At 51.6% G+C, this 14,577-nt stretch overlaps 1 protein-coding gene across 1 annotated transcript in view; it reads left to right on the top strand.

Moving 5' to 3' along the window:
• Nucleotides 1–2,629: 2,629 nt before the first annotated feature.
• Nucleotides 2,630–14,577, top strand: part of CALB2 (calbindin 2) — a 28,202-nt gene continuing 16,254 nt past the window's right edge. Inside the window, exons 1-2 of the mRNA XM_004015126.6 lie at nucleotides 2,630–2,790; nucleotides 12,947–13,023. Coding sequence (XP_004015175.1) covers nucleotides 2,697–2,790; nucleotides 12,947–13,023 — 171 coding nt within the window. The 5' untranslated portion in view covers nucleotides 2,630–2,696. The remainder of the gene's footprint in view (nucleotides 2,791–12,946; nucleotides 13,024–14,577) is intronic.

Here is a 14,577-nt window from a genome sequence, read left to right as displayed (position 1 = left end):
AGTGGGGTACTCAGTCCCTTGTGTGCTACTATTTCAGAACAACAAGAAAAAATGTCTAACATTCTATATTAATAATAATATCTACTTTTTAAGTAAGCACTTATTGCTGCCAGGATTCTTGCTAACTAAATCCTTGAGTACATTATTTTTAGACCTTACACTAACTTTGCACCACCAGTATCATTATGACTTGTATTTCTACTAAGGATCAGAGAGGTTAAATAGCTTGCCCAAGGTCTAAGATCTCCTGGAGGAGGAAATGGCAACCCACTCCAGTATTCTTGCCTGGAAAACTCCATGGACAGAGAAGCCTGGTGGGCTGCAGTTCATGGGGTCACAGAGTCAGGCACGACTGAGCACAGGTCTCAAAGCAGGTTTTGCACCCACATCTCTCCAATCCCAGGGCAGGGACTTGTCACTACTAAACGTGACTGTTTCTGCAGGACTCACCTTGGGGACAAAGGACTTGCTTGGGCTCTGCCACCCCTCCTGGGCTTGTATCTGGGAGTGAGGGATGTGCCACCCAGAAAGAGACTCCAAGCATGCACGAAAATGAACAATGCAGGGCTGTCCCAATGCTGGGTTTGGAGGCCACTGTGGAACCCTGCAGTCATACTCAGGACCTCTCCTAGTCAGGCCAACATCTTCCCCCATCTAAGCAGTCCTGAAAAGTAGGAAGCATGAGTTCCACTCTCTCCTTCTCACCAGGAAGACCAAAGCAGCCAAGAGGTACTGGTTTGGATCTCTAGAGAACCGGAGATGCGATCTCTCGCCCCTGTCTGGGCCAGGGGAGGGCACAGGAGGTGAGCCAAGGAGCCCAGACTACAGTGGCGGAGCCAAAAGGGGCCGGCAGCACAGTGGGACGCCAAGAGTCTGGTGCAGCGTTTCCTCGGTCTCACTCGGGCCAGCCCCTCTAGAAGCTATTAGCCCCCTCAAGGAGGGATGCTGGCCAAGAAATTTCTTGCCAAGCCAACTGCCACTGATCTCCGTCTCCACAAAGGGCAGCTGGAGTGTGAGCTCATTTAATCCTTGCAACAATTCTTGTGAGGTAGATACCTACATTCCCATGTTTTAAAAGAGAATAACTGAAGCACAGATAGGTTACATAATTTGCCCAAGGTCACACAGCTTATTCTGGGGTTCAGATCCAAGCAGCCTGATTATATAGAGTGCCTGCTCTTAACCACTGAACAATCCTACCACCCTAGACCTAGTGGCTTTGAATTCCTCAGCCCTGGACCAGACAGCATGGGGGCAGAGGGTGCATACAGGCCTGGAAAGCTGGCTTTTTATGACAGCTTCTCTCTCTTACTCTGTTCCTGCAAGTAACTCGAAACACTTTTGTGCTAGGCAAAAAAAAAAAAAAAAACACACACACACACACACAAGTGGTTTTGGAATCTTCATTGTGTTGCCTCTTCCAGCCCTGCTCACTCAGGGCTCATCCCTCCCCTAAGAAGCAGCCTGCCCCTCGCTCCCCCCAGTCTCCTCCTGGTGTTCCTCTCTCCCCTGGTGACCTCCTTTTCATTCTCACCTCCCTGCCTCTGCTCCCCCTTTGGAAGGCAGTTCAGCTAACACTCATTAGCACATGCTAATGAGCATCAATTCATTTCTCAGTCACTCGGCGGGAGAGGAGAGAAAGGTGGGGACAAGCTGCCACTCTGGGGGGGATGGTTCACAAGGACAGGGCAGCCCCCCAGGCTCAGGCCCCCCAGGAGAATGGGAGGGAGCCTAGTTCCCAGGTGGGGGAGACCTGTCAATATTCTCGGGCTGTACCCTCAGCAGCTGCCTCCATCTTCTCTGAGACTAGCATTTTGAGATCATTCCTAGGTCAATGTGGGACCCTCTGAGCCCACCAGCCTCAGCAAATTCCCATGATGCCCATAGGTGGGAGGGGCTAAGACCTGGGACAGGAGGATCTAGTTCATGGACAAGGGCCTGAAAGCCCCCAGGGCCTGTCCTAGGTGCTAGCAGGCATCAGAGGGTGGAGCGAGGTACCCAGGTGAGGGCAATCAGTGGAAGCCGCTCCTCCACTCCCTGGGGGTTGCTGATTCCAGCCTACCCCAGTAAAGCCTAGAGAACCTCGGCTTCTTCCCAGGCCTTGGCCATTAAGGGACCATGATAGCAAGGAAAGAGGGCTGGGCAGGGCAAGTCATTTGAAGTCTCAAGACCCCTTATCAGAAAAGTGGTCCCTGGTCTTCCTGCTGAGGAAGGGTCAGACGAGAGAACGCATGAGAGAGTCCTAGAAGAACTCCGAAGTGCCAGGGCTAAAGATTTGTCAAACTTTTATTATTACTACTGTTGGTTGTGGTGTTGTTACTACAGTTATTTATTATTGCCGCTGCTAGTGAGGATATGTGGTGGCTGCTCTCAAAATGATCAGAGTGGGAGAGGGACGGCAAGGGCAACCTCTCCTTTGCCCTAGAGAGCCTTCTCTCTGTCCAGGTCCAGAGTGGTCTCAGCACAGACGGGCATCCCCACCCAGAAAACCCCTGCAGAGCCCCTGGGCGGCCGCCGCCCCGCTGAGACGCAAGCCGATTCTCTGAGCGCGCGCTCCCTCTGCTGGCTGCGGGGCGCGGGCGCAGCCTCTGGATTGTATATAAAGGCAGCGTGGCGCGCAGGACCTGGCGAGTGCCTGAGCGGAGCCGGCTGGCAGGGAGAGCGCGGTGCTGCCTGAGGTCTCTGAGCGGCTCGCCATGGCTGGCCCACAGCAGCAGCCACCTTACCTGCACCTGGCCGAGCTGACGGCGACCCAGTTCCTGGAGATCTGGAAGCACTTCGATGCAGACGGTCAGTAAAGCTCCAACTTGTGTGCCGGCTCGCCCCCAGGGGACCTGCAGTGGAGGGAAGGGGTCAGTGATGATGTGGGCAGGTGTTAGATTGCCCCCAAAGCATGTTTTGACCGCAGAACCTGCTGAGGTCGGGGTCCTGAGTTTGGAAGACACCTCGCTGCCCAGTAACAATTGTCAGGAACTTTTCTCCCTTGACAGAGCCCACCGGCTTTTGCAGCCTCATTCTGGGCGAGTTGGGGCTTTCCCAGACAGGACGTCTGTGCTGGCAAGGCTCCCCAAGACTCCCCGTGCCATTTTCTCTTCCCCCACCTTCCCCTTCAAGCTAACAGCCTGCCTTCAGCGGCTGCAGCCACAGGTCTCAGAAGCCCATTCATTTCTTCCCCCAAGTTCCCCTTTTGTTGAATACCAGGTTAGCCAGTAGGGGTCCAGGGGGCTGGGGCAAGCTGGGGGGTGCTGAAGGAACACCCTTGGCCTCCCCAGCCTGTTTGGTACGAGGAGGAATGGAGAGGACAGCTGGGCAGTGAGCATCCCCTGGGCTTCCTCTGCCATTTTCCATCCCTCACCAGCATGCAGGTCCCACTCACAGCAGCAGTGGGTGTGGTGGGGGGCAAGCTTGGCGTGCCAGCCTGATGCATTCTTTCAGGGTGCTAATCCTGGGTGCTTTGGGTGACTCCTTCCTTCTCTGGGTCAGGGGAGGCACCATCTTAAATGCCTCAGTGACTGACCCTCTGGTCTGTGCGGTCTTGATACTGACTAACCAAAAACCCAGGGCTGGACTGAATAACCTTTGGAAGTTGGCTCTAGGGATTCCAAGGGTCTAGGATGGTCTGACTCAGGCATAAAGGGAGGTTCCCTTTTAGAGGCTTCAGATATCACTAGAGACTTTTTTTCTCTACCACTCCCCCTGGAGAAGGAAATGGCAACCCACTCCAGTATTCTTGCCTGGAGAATCTCATGGACAGAGGAGCCTGACAGGCTACAGTCCATGGGGTCGCAAGAGTCGGACACAACTTAGCAACTAAACCACCACCACCACCACCACCCACCCCAACTTAAGTGATCTTATTTCCTTCTCAGAAGTCCTGCCTGGGGTGGGCATCTGAAATATTCTGGTATCTCACACCACTGGCAGGATGGTGGTCCAGAGTGTTTATCCTGGGATGAGAGTGAAGGGGGTGGGAACCAGAAAGAGGATCAGGTGGAGGGTCCCTCCATTCTTCTCCCTTCCCTTCCTTGCCTCAGCAGGGTGGATGGAAAGGTGACTGAACAGGTACCTTGCACCAGAGTGCTATGGAGAGGCAGGGGTTAATGGGTATGCTGATGAGTGAAGATTTGTTCCCTAGGAGCCAACAAGAAATCTGGGGGTGAGAGGCTGTGTGATCTGCCTAAGAATTACTGAAGGAGAAGGGTAGATTGTTAAATCTGTAAAATGGGGCTAAGGAGGGGTTGTGTCTCTAGTCCATGGCTGGGGCCATAAAACTCCCTCGGGGGCAAGGGCTATGAGAAGATTGTCTCACATTCCAGGTGACATGACAGTCCCTAAGGCTTCTCCTGCCAGTTTATCTGCACCAGAGACGTGCATGATTCAAGGAAAGTTACCAAGTGGCCAAGGTTATACCACCGGCCTCCTGCCAGATGAGTCAGCTAGAAACAGAGGACTCCACAGTTATTCTCTCCCCCTTTTCTCACAGGGACAACCAATAGCACTCTCGATAATCAGGCACACTTGTCTGAGACTTTGTACTTTTCAAAACACAATCACACCTGCTTGAGTTCCACACAGAGAGGCTCTGGGCAGATCATGACCCTCCTCATGCGGATGAGGGAACAGACATGAAGTGTGACTTTTCTAAGGTCATGGAGCAAAGTGGCCCCTGGCCAGTGCTTATATCCCCACTCTGATTTCTGGACACCTGCTTCCCCTGCCATTCACTCACAGAAGAGCCCCTGACCCAGCCCTGGAGGTGATAGGCAGTTCCTTTAATACTAGAAAGGGGTCCTTCGCATGGCTGGAGCATAGCTAAGCTAGCATGAGGCCAAAGACTCATTAAAGACTCCCAAACCACTGTGCCTCTGGCTCGCTCTGCTCCTCCGTGAAAGGGAGCTAGGTTGCTTCTTGGCTCGTTGTCCCATTTGGCATCCCATTGCCCTCTCTGATCACTGCTTCAGGGAAGTTCCAAGGAGGGACTGTGGACCTCACAGAGAAGGAAAGCATAGGAGATTAAAACGCCAGAGATGGTAGAAAATGATGCTACAGCCAAACTGAAATTCCACTAAAGGACCAAGCATTATCCCGTGGGTCACCTTGCTCTGTATCTTCGCTATCTGTCCCCTCCTGAACTCTCACCCCTGAGCTTCCCGCTCACCCCCGAGGTGCTCCCTGCCCTGGCCGGGCCTCCTCTTACTAACTCTGGCTTCTGTTTTTATCTTGGGGTTCTTCCCGACTCTCCTGCCACTCAGAGAGTTTAAGACCTCTGGGAAGACTCGGCTCACCAGGTCTCTGGAGTGAGCTCACTGGAGCCCAATTAGTCCCAGCCACTAGGGAGCACCAACCCACCCCTCCTGGACTCTAGTAAACAGAGGCCAGGAGCCCGAGGAGAAGCTGGACTCGAGGAGAGTGAGGACGAGGCAGGGATCTAACCCTTACTCGGCCCATCTCTAACAAGGAGGAAACGCCAGCGTCCTGGTGACTTTGCACGAAGAGAGTATCCCCAAGATTATCATCAGCCTTGTGGTGGAGAAAGGAAGGAGCAGGTGTCTGGAGAGCGGGAAGCTGGGCCTCAAAGAGGCACCGCTCTTTTCACAATACCACATGGCAAAGTGAGAGGGTGGCGGGCCCACCTCTCCTGGTGCCCTCCCCAGGCCTCCTCGGTGGCCACCCAAGGCCATGCGCTTGGAAGGGCTCGGGTGTCGTCTCAAAGGCAGAGGTGAAGGAGACGGCAGCCGAGCGCGCTCTGCGAGCCTGGCTGGGCAACCTTCGCGTGCCCTACATGACTGAGCCCCCTGTTTTGTTGTTTCCTCGCCGCTCCTTTGTCAGAACCCTTCTCACTGTGCAGGATTCGGGCTTCAGAGAGATGCCCAGTTCCAAGCTGACACTGTCCTGTCTGTGGTTCTGACCACACGGCCACCAGGCTCCTATTCTGCTGACCATCAGGAGGGGGTCTGTGAGGAGCCAAGATCTGCCCTTGGCCTTTGCTACACTTTGGAAGCTGATGCAAGCGTGGGGATACCTTCTCTCCCAGAGGCCAATAGACATTCACACTTTAGCGCAGGGAATCCCACTCATCCCAAGAAGCATCCTACACGGATACACTCCTGCATATACATAAAGCTGTGTGAACACAGGGGTCTATTACCAAGTTCTTTGGGATACTGAACTTTTGAGAAAGAATGTGCTTCCCTAGGGAACAGGAAAATAAATCCTCTAATTTCTACAGTGGAATATTATACAACCGATGGGACTGAGATGGGGCTTCTATACTGACATGGAAAAACGTCCAAGATGTATTACCAACATTTTTTTTAATTGCAGCATGACACTATTATAGTATAAGCCCATTTTTACTATTAATGAAACAAGTACAATGGAAAATATTAGAAAGAACATAACAATAGTGGTCTTCTCTGCAGAGTAGATGATGTCAAATTAAAAGGTATTTTCTTTAACTTTTGATGTTAATTTCTATAGTGTTTTATAAGAGCCTGTGTTTCTTGTATAATTAGCAAAATAATAAAAAGAGTCAAGAAGAAAATAATTTTATGGGCACTGCCCCCCAAAAGAAATACATCTCTCTCCAGTCGTGGGCCTGTGCCCAGAGTTCTCTAGGCCTCTGTCTGCCTCCAGATGGCCCTGGTGATGCAGGAGGCTCTCAAAGCCTTGCACAGGGCCTGTGCCTTGCTCTATACGGTGTGGCGCCAAGGACTGAAAATTACTTGACAGGGAGGACCACCAAGAACTAAGGAGGGCCCTGCCCAGTCTTCCCACCTCTCTCCACAGGGGTAAGAACAGAAGCATCCTCCCAGCCCACCCCCTACAGGGAACACTGGTCGGCCAGAGGGAGAGCTGCCAGGCCAGCTCTCAGTCACCGATGAGCTTGTGTCCCTGATGGAGGAAGCTGAAGAAAGCTGAATGGCAGTGCCTCTCAGAGGTAGAGAGAGGCCTGGGCAGCTTGCCCTGGAATTCTCAATGAAGAGGGCTTTTGAGATACTGAAAAGAAGACCTCTGTGCATAAAACAGGGCTTCCCTGGTGGCTCAGACGGTAAAGAATCTGCCTGCATTGTGGGAGACCTAGGTTCGATCCCCGGGTTGGGAAGATCCCCTTGAGGAGGGCATGGCAAGCCACTCCAATGTTCATGCCTGGAGAGTCCCCATGGACAGAGGAGCCTGGCGGGCTGCAGTCCATGGGGTCACAGAGAGTCAGACAGGACTGAGCAACTAAGCGCAGCACGGTGAATAAAAGAGACAGCTAATAGAACCTACTGTTGATCACAGGGAATGTTACTCAATGCTCTGCGGTAACCTCAATGGGAAGGAAATCTAAAAAAGGGTGGATGTACGTATAACTGATGCACTTTGCTGCACAGCAGAAACCAATACAACAAAGCAAAGCAACTCTACTCCAATCAGACTCAATAAAAGGGAAAAGACTTGCCCAGAAAGGCTGCAGAGTATCCTGTACCTAGGCATTCACACAAACGCGACAGCTGTTACTGTGCAGCACACCTGCGCTGTGCACGAGATGACCACAGGACTTACGCAAATGACTGCTTCTTGGAGCATTACAGGCAGAGGGTCTGAGACAGGGGGGAGCCAGCGCTGTCTGAGGGTGGTTTTCTTTTAAACCTGTCAGTGTTTCTCTGTGGGGTCCACGTGTCCTGTGTTTGCCTGAGGTCGGGATTTGGGGTTCTTTGGGAGCAGCGTCCCGCCCCACCTGGGTAAGCCCTAAGAATAAGGCCCCCACCCCACCTCCGCTTTCACCCCCAAGTCCCCCGTTTGTTTTGCCCACAGTGCCCTTCGATGTGGATGTCCACAGCACGCCAGCCCTGCACAGGGTGCCGTTTGTGTGGACTCGTGCCCCATGGCCCAACCTCTCCAAGGGTGATGGTGCCAGCTGAGTGGGGAGGCAGCTGTGTCTGAGAAGAGCTGGGGCTCCCCAGGGAGGCAGCTATGGGGACATTTGCACAAACAAGACACTTCAGCCTGCCCCGCCTCACCAGGGCAGCCAGCAGCGATCCCGCATCCCTGCCCTACTCTCCTTGTTTATCTCCCTCTAGACCTCAGTACTTTCAGTAGCTGAGCCCCTGGGGGAGGTTTCCAGGGCTAAGGAGACCTCTTGGGGAAATCTCTTCTAGTACCCAGGGAGCCAGAATTAATAGAGCAGGCGTGCGGGTCTTCAAGAACTGAGCCTCTCCAGCTCTGACCCACGGGGCTGTCCTGGCAGATTGCATCAGATCCTGCCTCTGCCCATCCAGGGCCTCTGGCTTCAGCCCTCTGCCTCCCCTCCTCTCTTGCTCAATCTGTCCCATCCTTCTGGCCTCCACCCCTGGGACCTGGCCCAGCATTAGGCTGCCAGATGTCCACAGGTTCGGGGGACCCAGCTCCAAAGCCAGTGTTCCAGAAGCAGCTCAGCGCAGAAACACAGATAAAGTCAAGTGTCTGAATATTCATCCGGTAGCTGTGCGCACTGGGTTCTTCCCCCAGGAGCCTCTGGGAGACATATGTCTGTGTCTGTCTGTCTGTCTGTGTAAGACTGACAAAGAGAGAAACCAAAACAAAATAGAGATATGGACAGAGGTTGTCCCTGGAGCAAGTCAAAGGAAAACAGGCTGTAAGCTGCAGTTCAGTCTCTTTCCCCTCAAACTCCTTCTCTCTAACGTGAGGTCGATAGCACCTGTCTGCTTACCTGGCAGGGTCCTGAAGACCAGATGGGACAGGAATTGGAGAGCTCTTTATATGGTGGACACTGTGCAAAGGCATATTATTAATACTGGAGCAGAGCCAGAGCAGGCCCATTTCTTGCCACAAAGGGTAAGATGTGTCCCAGAGAAAACCAGGGCTGAGGGTAGAAGGTTACTTGCCCTTTCATAAATTTGAGCTCCTGACAGAGACCCAGAAGGCATGGCCTTCTGGACGCTTTCTTGGGCAGCTAACTTGAAACTGCCTAACTGCCCTCTGATTTCCTTAAACAGAAGGAACATAGAATAATACAGATTGGTGAGCACGCATGGCCACACAGGTCCACACTTCTCAAACTGGAGCATACAGGAGGGCTGGTTCAAGAGCACATTTTCAGGCTGCACTGCCAACAATTCTGATTCAGCCAGTCTGGGGTTAGTTAGAAATCTGCATTTCTAACAAGCTCCCAGGTAATACTGACACATCAGGCCCTGATCACTCTCTGAATAGTGCTGGTCTAGGCCACTCTTGTCAAAAGAGGCACTCTCACTTAAAATGAAACCCTGGTCTACGACCTCAGGGTTCACACCAGCCCTCCACCTCAGCCTCAAAGGTGAAACCAAAGGCATGGTCTCTCTAGGGAGGAGAGCTCACATTCAAAAGCAGCGGTGCCCAAATGTTCACGCTCCTACGTTGTTAAAATGCAGATTCTGATCAGCAGGGCTGGGGTGGGGCCTGGGATTCTGCATTTCTAACAAGCTGCCACAAAATTCCAGTGTTCCCATTCCACAGACCACACTTTGACATCAAGCTCTCATACTCCAGATCTGCCAAATTAGAACTTCCATTTTAACAAGCTCCCCGGGTAATTCTTACATACCTCAAAGTTTGAGACACGCTGCTCTAAAGCAGTCCTTAGTCTTGACTGCACCTCACAATTGCCCAGAGAGCTTTGAAAACATGCCAGTGAGACACCCCCACCCCATTAAATCAGGAGCTCTGGGGGTGGGGCCCAGGCACTGGTGCTGGTTTTAATAGCTTTCTGGGTGACTCTAATACCTAGCCTGGGCTGAGAACCAGAATTCCGAAGCTGAGCAGTAATGCTGCAACTCTTTGGGCCAAAGGGTTTATAGCCACGGATTGGTTTGGAAGACCTTAAGAGCGCAGAGTATAAAATGAGGCTTTTAAGTTAGGTGAGATTTTACATTTTCCAGAATCCTGTCACAGCTGCGTGTTGTGTGGCTGTTACAATGACTCTATATAAAGTTGAAAAAAAAAAAAACGCATAAGTAGTTTTGAGCATAAACAGTTACAGCCACTTTAGAGATCAAGAAAGATCAAGAGTTCAGAGAGACTGACTGGCTCAGCATCACGTGAACAGTCACAGAAATGGTGATAGGCTTACAGCTCTTACTCAGGCTCCTCTTACCTGTTCAACTCTTAGAAAATCTGTATACACAAACGCCAGTGAGGAACAGACCCCTTTCCGCCGTGGGGCAGGGCACTCTTCAGCCAAGCTTTTCCAAGTGTCTGCGGCCAGATTAACTGGAAAGAAGTGCTGACTCACTTCAAAATTTGGGGAAACCGAGGTACAGTGGTGGTGAAGAATGGTGGCGACCCTAGAATGAGGAAAGATGCAGGGTCCCTGGCTCCACCCAGCCCCCTCGCTAATGCTCACAGGGTGTGGTTTGATGTGGCCATTAGAAGGGATGGCTGTTGTGTTAACCACATCCTTATCAATGCCAATCCACGAGATGTGTGGGGTGGCCAGCCACCCCACCCCCAAATAAGATGGTCATAGAAAAAGCGAACCACCTGCCTAGTGTTGAAGTCCTCCCTGGAAGCTGGTAGGCCAACCCGTCCCCTACTCCCGCCTTGGTAACAGGTGCCTCCTGCCTGATGGGCAGGGAGTTGCTCTGAGGGAAGCGAGGGTAGCGGAAGCCCTTCTCCCACGCCCCGGTGATGGCAGGGGCCTCATCTGCCCCCTGCAGCCTGCCTAACCTCTGCTCCTCACCCTCTCCCTTCAGCTGGCAGACACCTCTGTTCTTGTGTGGTTCCCTCACCCCAGGAGACCATTAAATGCTCTTGGGGAACAGGCCTATTTCTAAACTTGGCTATAGTTCCCACAGTGTTGAACTTGTTATTCAGTTCAAAAAAAAACCAAAGGCTGTAGAATTGAACCACATTTCTGTTCCTCTGCACAGAATGAGGTGCTGGTGGCAAGAGGGGTCATGCAGCCCGCTGCTATTCAGCCTGCACAAGTCGGACTCCAGGGGGAGTTTCTTTCCACGGGGGCCTGGCTGGCTCCTGGGCCCCTGCTGCCTCTGCTAGTAGCTGGGGTTTCTCAGCGAGGTCTTCCGCCCATGCTGTCCAAGTAGCCCCATAGTTATTTCAGCCTCCTCCTAGTACACTCGCGAAACAGACTCACAGGCACTGACTCACATGTCCATCCAGCCCTGGGCCAGCCCACCTCTGAGGCCTCTGCTACACTTAACCCCAGTGCATGCTCACTGTACGAGCTCCACACACACCACCCCACTGCAATCGCAGCCTTGGGCTTCTCCTGGACCCAGAGGTGAGCTCAGCTCCCTGCCTGAGAAATAGAAGAGCAGCCAGATCACGGCAGGGAGCGACCCAGGGAGACACAAAGTACTGGTTCCTCCAACTCGGAGTCACTGTCCACTGGCGACTGCCTTTTTGTCTAGAAAGCGCTTCATCCCCGCCCCCCTTTCCGCCACCCCACTCCAGCTGGCCTCGCTGGCAGTAGACACACACTCGTGAAATTCCAGCTCTCCTAAGAAGCTTTGCAGAACATCCTAGAAGAAAGATGACCTCCCTAGCCTAAGGGAAAAAGGGAACTCAAATCTTTCCCCACCATGCACTAGCCCCACCCCTCCACCCGCAGTTACAATCGTATATTTTCCCTGCAGATAAAAATACATAATTTATCTCACATGATGCCCTCCATACACTCTCCATATTGTGGCATTTTTCCTACTAGAGGGCGCCAGTAAGGTTACTTATTATCATGGGGCATTGGAGGGGAGGCTGGGAAGAACATAGACTCCCACTCTGACATCCCCCTCCACCCTCTCAAAAGCCTCCACCAAGGCCAGGGTAAACACGTCTTCTTTATTCTCTTTGTTTAGTGTGTAACTCTGCACGCCCCTGACACAAGCTACCACCTCCCTTTCCTTTTCAAGTTGAATACTCTCTATGAGAAACTTCCTCAACTGCTTCAGTTCAGATTTAGAACTTGACCTTTAGGCAGCGGTTTCCAAATCTTGCTATAGGCATGAAAATCACTTGGGGAGCTTTTTAAGACATCAGGTGCCCCCCATACCATGGGATAGATACCCCGCCTTTCTCCTTCCACTCTTCTCTCTGCATCAGTTTCCTGGAGCTGCCACGACAAAGTACAGTTGGGGGTAAAACAACAGGAATCTATTCTCTGACAGTCCTGGAGGCGCAAAGCCCAAAATCAAGGTGTAGGCAGGGTTAGTTCCAGGCTCTGAGAGGTAATATGTTCCATGTCCCTCTCCTGGCTTCTGGTGGTGGCTAACAACCCACAGCACCCCTTAGTTTGGAGATGTACCGCTCTGATCTCTGCCTGTCTTCACGTGGCCTCCTTCCCTGAGTATCTCTCAGTGTCTTCACATGGACTTCTTTTAAGGACACCAGTCACTGGATTTAGGGCTAGTATGATCTCATCTTAACTAATTACATATGCAAAGACACTATTTCCAAATAAGGTCACATTCTGAGTTCCAGGTGGACAACCTTCAATTTAGTATAGCCTCCAACTTGAGTACACCAAAGACTCAAGTTTTGCCTCCGACCCAATCCACACTGGTGACCAGGGCTTGCCACCTGCCCACAAACCTTGAGGCTGATAACCTGTTGTCCCCTGTTAGAGCTCCAGCCCCTGCGGCTTGCCCAGCAGGCAATGGAGGGACAGCTGCCAGCCCCTGCTCCCTCTGCGGCATGGGATCCTGACGCTGGCCCCTCCCCGTGCTTTCTGTTAAATGTACACTCCAAAGATAACACCGTTATTCATCTTGGATTTCTATGGTTGCAAATGCCTGGAGGACAGGACCCACATCCCTAACAGTCCAGGGTTGGCCCAGACACCTGCTTGATGACCAGTGAGGAAAATAAGTTCTCCATGAAGCCCCCGACCTCCCCACCCCACCCACTGTAAATCTTACTATTTAGCTTGGAGATTCATTGCTTTTTTTTTCCTTTGCTATCTTTGCAGGAAATGGGTATATTGAAGGTAAAGAGTTAGAAAACTTTTTCCAAGAATTGGAGAAAGCAAGAAAAGGCTCTGGCATGGTAAGCCCAGTCCCCTCTCCCTTTGCTTGGAATTTTCTGTCATCCTGAACATGGCTTTGAGCATTATCTGTCCTAGGTCATGCATTCCATCAGCAGCCTAACATCTCTCGTCTTGACCCTTAGAGTTTTCTTTTATTTGGAAGGATTTTTAAAATTGATATAGTCCCTAAAAAGGGTACCTTACCACACTATCCTTGGGTGTCTGGAATTGAGGGGTGTTCATGTCTACCATAGGTTGATAAATGCACCCAAAACTGCAAAATTTTGTGTGTCTATAAATATTTTTTCCCAGGAAAGAGTCCATAGCCTACCTAATATGCTTAGAGGCGTCATGACTCAAGATTGGATGCCTAGAAGGTTTCCAGTGCCTTTATTCAAGACTAGAATTTCTCAGCCTGAGCACTACTGATATTTGGGGTAAACGACTATCATGGGGGGCTGTCCTGGACATTGTAGGGTGATTAGCAGCATCCCTGGCCTCTACCCATGAGATCCCAGTAGCACCGCTCCAAACTGTGACAATCAAAAGTGTCTCCAGACACTGCTGCTAATATCCCCTTCAGGGGATGCAGAATTGTCCCTACTTAAGAACCACTGTTCTAGACCAACCGAGGCTGGAACCTCAGCAAGGACTTAGAGGAGAATGGAGGATTGCTCCAAACCAGTATCTGAGCTGGATCGCACTGGCTCATTTGTGCAGCTGTCAGACTGCCCTTCAGGGCCTGGAGTGACTCCCAATCACATCCCAGCCCCTTAATGGCAGGTACCTTGTCCCTCCTGGTGCCAACCTGGGACTACTGACACTAAAGCCTTTTGGGGGCGTCTAACATGTTGAAAAGGCAAGGTGATTGGAGCTAGTCCATTGTGATTCTCATCTGGCTCTCAAATATATGGAGTCAGACCAGCTCCCTCCCCCAGCTCCTGTGGGTCTTTTCACGGGCGGGTCTCTCCATTCTCCCCTTATGCATGTCTGCTGGCTAATCCACTGATTATTAGCAAGTCCTCATGGAGCCTTTGAGAGATGAGTCACAAGCCCACTGGTGAGCGCATGGTTCTGAGCTCGGCAGTGGGCCCCATTGAGGAAGATGTCCAAGAGATGGGCTTAAGGGCTGGAGGTGATTCATGGGTTTGTTTATCAACAGTCCTCTATCACTCCTCATTACTAGGATAATGAAGCCCAGATCATGGAAAACACAGGCTTCTCAGCTGGTACTGGGATCATGAGGTAGATGGAGGAATGTGATTTTATGAAGTGCTTCAAGTCTGAAGTCCTTCTCTTAGTCATTCCCTTCCTCAGATGGCATCAGGGGTGATTTTCAAGTCTGTCAACAACACTCTCAATTAACATCATCCTGGACTGGTTTTCAGAGCAGCTGTTAAGTGGCAGGAAAAATACTGGTCTTGGAAACGGGAATCATGAGTTCACATTCTGGCTATACTAACTGGTGACCTCAGGAGAAGCCACTATATCTCAGCCTCCATTTGTGTGTAAAACAGTCAGGTTGCTAGCTTCATGGGGATTGTTGTGAAATGTAAATAGGGTAAATAGACCCT

This window comes from Ovis aries, chromosome 14, assembly GCF_016772045.2.
Source record: "Ovis aries strain OAR_USU_Benz2616 breed Rambouillet chromosome 14, ARS-UI_Ramb_v3.0, whole genome shotgun sequence".
NCBI lineage: Eukaryota > Metazoa > Chordata > Mammalia > Artiodactyla > Bovidae > Ovis > Ovis aries.
This window is presented reverse-complemented; position numbering and strand designations above follow the sequence as displayed.